General features: G+C 47.5%; 1 protein-coding gene across 1 annotated transcript in view; it reads left to right on the top strand.

The window, feature by feature from the left end:
* The first annotated feature begins 101 nt into the window (after positions 1–101).
* Positions 102–4,041, top strand: part of LOC106123045 (rho GTPase-activating protein 26-like) — a 9,342-nt gene continuing 5,402 nt past the window's right edge. The window contains exons 1-12 of the mRNA XM_013319182.1: positions 102–121; positions 800–871; positions 1,335–1,436; positions 1,536–1,751; positions 2,237–2,311; positions 2,395–2,467; positions 2,552–2,649; positions 2,844–3,068; positions 3,204–3,322; positions 3,421–3,620; positions 3,702–3,807; positions 3,909–4,038. Coding sequence (XP_013174636.1) covers positions 119–121; positions 800–871; positions 1,335–1,436; positions 1,536–1,751; positions 2,237–2,311; positions 2,395–2,467; positions 2,552–2,649; positions 2,844–3,068; positions 3,204–3,322; positions 3,421–3,620; positions 3,702–3,807; positions 3,909–4,038 — 1,419 coding nt within the window. The 5' untranslated portion in view covers positions 102–118. The remainder of the gene's footprint in view (positions 122–799; positions 872–1,334; positions 1,437–1,535; positions 1,752–2,236; positions 2,312–2,394; positions 2,468–2,551; positions 2,650–2,843; positions 3,069–3,203; positions 3,323–3,420; positions 3,621–3,701; positions 3,808–3,908; positions 4,039–4,041) is intronic.

Raw genomic sequence — 4,041 nt, 5'->3', positions numbered from 1 at the left:
GGGGCGGTAGCTTGTACATACCGCACCTAAGTCCTGATTGTACTTAACGTGTATGGACGCATGAATATTCATACTGCGATGTTTTCAAATACTATCAGTCGATGCCATTGCTGCGACAATGGTAAATTGAGCCGTATTTAGTGGTGTTAGCATTGAGTTTCGTTTGACAAGTACATACGTGGTACCATTACGTTTTGTATTTATCATGCACATTGTGTATTTAAGTATTTGTTTGTGTAAGATTACGTGTGCGACGTGTCGGCATGAGCTGTGCGCTGTGTGCCGCTATGTGCCGCCCGGTCTACACAACACTTAACTTTTACTTTCGTTGTCCCTGTTCTATGTCTATGTTCCTCACCATTGTCATATTATATGCAAATTATTTATGACAAAGATGAATAAATTTTACGCCTTGTTTACTTTTGTATATCGTTTTGCACATCGTTATGGAAATGTCGAATACATTGAACTGATGACATTGTCTTCGTTCTCCATTCCCACATGTGAGATTTTAACACTTCATGTTATTAACAAATCATATAATTCGGTATGCAACACAAATACAACTGCGTATGTGTATGTGTATGGGCAACGGTCCATTTACTATTTCAGCGATATCAGGCAATTGCTCGGTTGTACCTTATAATATATATTAAAGAAAATTCCTATTTTTATGTGACTTACTTTAAACTTAAAATATGAAAGTGTTATTAGAATGTATTACTAGAGTTTTGTCTCCAGAAAAATAATGTTGAAAATGTGTATACAATATTGTTGAATTTAAATATGTGTATTGCAGCTGGGACGCGCACACGAGCAGATCATCCAGCCGCTCGAGAGATTCCGCAAGGATCACATTGGAGCCGTCAAGGTAAATATAATACATACAGTCACGTAGGCGTCGCCAAGTTCATAACATAAGTAAACATATCTAAACGCTGGATTGTAGGAGTATTCTTGTACAAGCGTTATATATTAGATAGATTTTTAATGAATGAATCCGTGGCATTAGCTTAGGGAGTTGCAAGCTTGGTAGCTGCAATTGTCTTGATTGTTTTGAATTGGTGGCACACAGTACGCGTTGCACGCGGCACGCGGCACGCGGCGTCTGTACCGTCGCGTCGCAATCCGTTCAGTTAACGCTGATTGATTGCCATCAGATTACTCATTTAGTTTATTGACGCCTTTCATTGAGCCAGTTTGCATTTATTACATTCCATCGCTGCTTTCTTGCGTGAAGACATTTTATATTTGTGTTTGTACAATTTGTATGATAAGGTAATTCTTTGTTATATTTGAGAAATGAGGTAATTGAAATTCTTCACACGTTGCAGGAGGGTAAGAAGAAATTCGACAAGAAGACTGCAAAATTCTGCCAGAGCCAGGAGCGCACGCTATCGCTCTCCACTAAGAAGCCTGAAGCCGTTTTCCAAGAGGTGGGTGTTGTTCTTCTATCAAATCGCATGATAAGCTTTGGGATAATATTTCATTTGTTAAACTGGATTTTAAAATAAGATAAATGTATCGCGTTGCAGGCGGACGCGGCGATGGACATGGCGGAGCGCGACTTCTGCCAGGCCTCGCTGGAGTACGTGTTCCAGCTGCAGGCGGTGCAGGAGCGCAAGAAGTTCGAGCTGGTGGAGACGCTGCTGGGCTTCGTGTTCGGCTGGTGGACGTTCCACCACACCGCGCACGACGTGCACGCCGACGCCGAGCCCCTCGTGCGCGACCTGCAGCTCAGGATACAGCGGGTACCACAACATCTACACTCCACTCCCACATAACGGGAAATATTGCGTTATCGCACCCGTGTTCTAGTTATATTTAAATTATATATTCTCATTCAGGCAAGGCGGGCAGGTGTAATACCATCATAAGATGGGAAAATATCTGAAATGATATCTAGATAAGTTGTTGACACAGTATATGAAAGCAGGTCGTGCTCGCGCCCCAGCTCGGCGCACACTGCGGACCGTAGGTGGAGTGTGTGTGTCTGTCTATGTGTGTGTGTGTGTGTGTGAGGATTTTTTTTGATCACTAATTACTATAAAGTTTAACTGAATTTTCTACTAAGAATTAAAAACGCTCTAACACAAATCTTATTAATAATCCTGCAAGCAAGAGTGCCATAACAGTGTGCGTGTGTTATGTGCGCGTGTTGCATGCTGCGTGACGTGACGTGACGTGACGTGACGTGAGGTGAGGTGAGGTGACGTGACTTGTGCCCTGGTTGCAGACGCGCAGCAACTTCGAGGAGACCAGCAAGCAGACCGAGTCGCTCATGAAGAAGATGATGGAGGTGCGCCAGATGGTGAGTTACTTTCACACTGTATGTTAATTATATAAATAATGTTATGATATTATAATGTATGTATGTATGTATATATGTTACAGAACAAAGAGGAGGGCATATCGGAGGAGCAGGGCGGCGTCTCGCGCGCCGGATACCTCTTCCTCATGGAGAAGAGTGGGTTTATACTTTCATACAACTGATCTGATATGAAGATGTTGTTACAAATGTATGTGTATGTATGTATGTATGTATGTGCAGAGGCGTTCGGCACCACGTGGAGCAAGCAGTACTGCACGTACGAGAAGGGCTCGCGGCTGCTCTCCCTCATGCCATACAACCAGATCAACGTCAAAACGGTGAGATGTAAGCGTTGTATACTTCTTTTCAAACAAATTATATGTCATTGATTCACATTCGATTTGGCATTTTTAAAATCAATGTTAAGTTACCAAATGAATAGAAAATAAAAATAGCAATGGGTCGTATCTAAAGTTGAGGGATGTCGAGTGTTAGGAGTTGAATATATATTAATTAGAATATGTGTGTGCAGAGCGGGCCGGTGGAGAGCGTGTGTGTGTGCGGGGCGCGCGCTGCGAGCGAGGCGGAGCGCCGGTTCTGCTGGGAGGCGGTGCCGGGCGAGCGAGACCGCGCCCCCCTCACGCTGCAGGCCCTCGGCGACCGGGACCGCGCCGCCTGGCTGCGCGCACTCGACGCCGCGCCCCCACCCCCACCCCCACACCCCCACCCACACCCACTCCGCCCACATCGACCCAAGGTACTACATTTACTCATTCAATTCTGATAATAATAACTCATCCCAAATCATTATACTAATAACAATACTTTCACTAAACGTTAAGGGCCGCATCAAAGGCCGCCGTATGATCGTGTTATGTGTATTGGGTGACAGGGGGAGGGCGATGGTGAAGGCGAGGCGGGCTGCGAGCTGAACGAGGCGGGCTTCACGTTCGTGCGCCGCATCATTGCCATACTGGAAGCGCGCGGTCTCGAGGAGCAGGGCCTATACAGGTTACTACGCAAATTATAATTTTTGTAAACTATGAATTAATACCAAATAATCAATGTAAAGATAATGTATAATAACTGTGAGCGATTTGTCGGAGCAGGGTGGCGGGCGTGGCGTCGAAGGTGGCGCGGCTGGTGGGCGGGGCGGCGGGCGGGGCGGCGTGCGGCGCGGGCGGCGAGCTGGCCGAGCCCGCGGAGTGCGAGAGCAAGACGCTCACCTCCGCGCTGAAGAGCTTCCTGCGCGCGCTGCCCGAGCCGCTGCTCACGCGCCGCCTGCACGACCAGTTCCTCGCCGCCGCCAGTCAGTACTGCACTTTATTATGTGCCATCTTCACATAGCCCGACTTTATGCCGTGTGTAAGATGTGTCGTGTGCGTCGCAGAGCGGGAGCGGCGCGAGGAGCGGGTGGCGGCTCTGCACGCGCTGCTGCTGGCGCTGCCCGCTGACAACCGCCGCATGCTGCGCCTCGTGCTAAGACATCTGCGCAAGTATGTACAGACACGCACAATTTTTAAATATTTATCGTTATTTATGACTGGTTTACGGTAGTTTTTGTGTAAATGTGTGATGGATTACGTTGTTATGGCAGCGTGGCGGCGAAGAGCGACAAGAACCTGATGACGGTGTCTAACCTGGCGGTGTGCTTCGGGCCGACGTTGCTGCGGCCGGAGCGAGAGACGGTCGCCTCCATCCTCGAGCTCAAGTTCTGCAACGTGCTCGTA

Source organism: Papilio xuthus, unplaced genomic scaffold, assembly GCF_000836235.2.
Source record: "Papilio xuthus unplaced genomic scaffold, Pxut_1.1 DF826284.1, whole genome shotgun sequence".
NCBI lineage: Eukaryota > Metazoa > Arthropoda > Insecta > Lepidoptera > Papilionidae > Papilio > Papilio xuthus.
The sequence above is the reverse complement of the archived record's forward strand: the minus strand, read 5'-3'. Positions and strand labels throughout refer to the sequence as shown.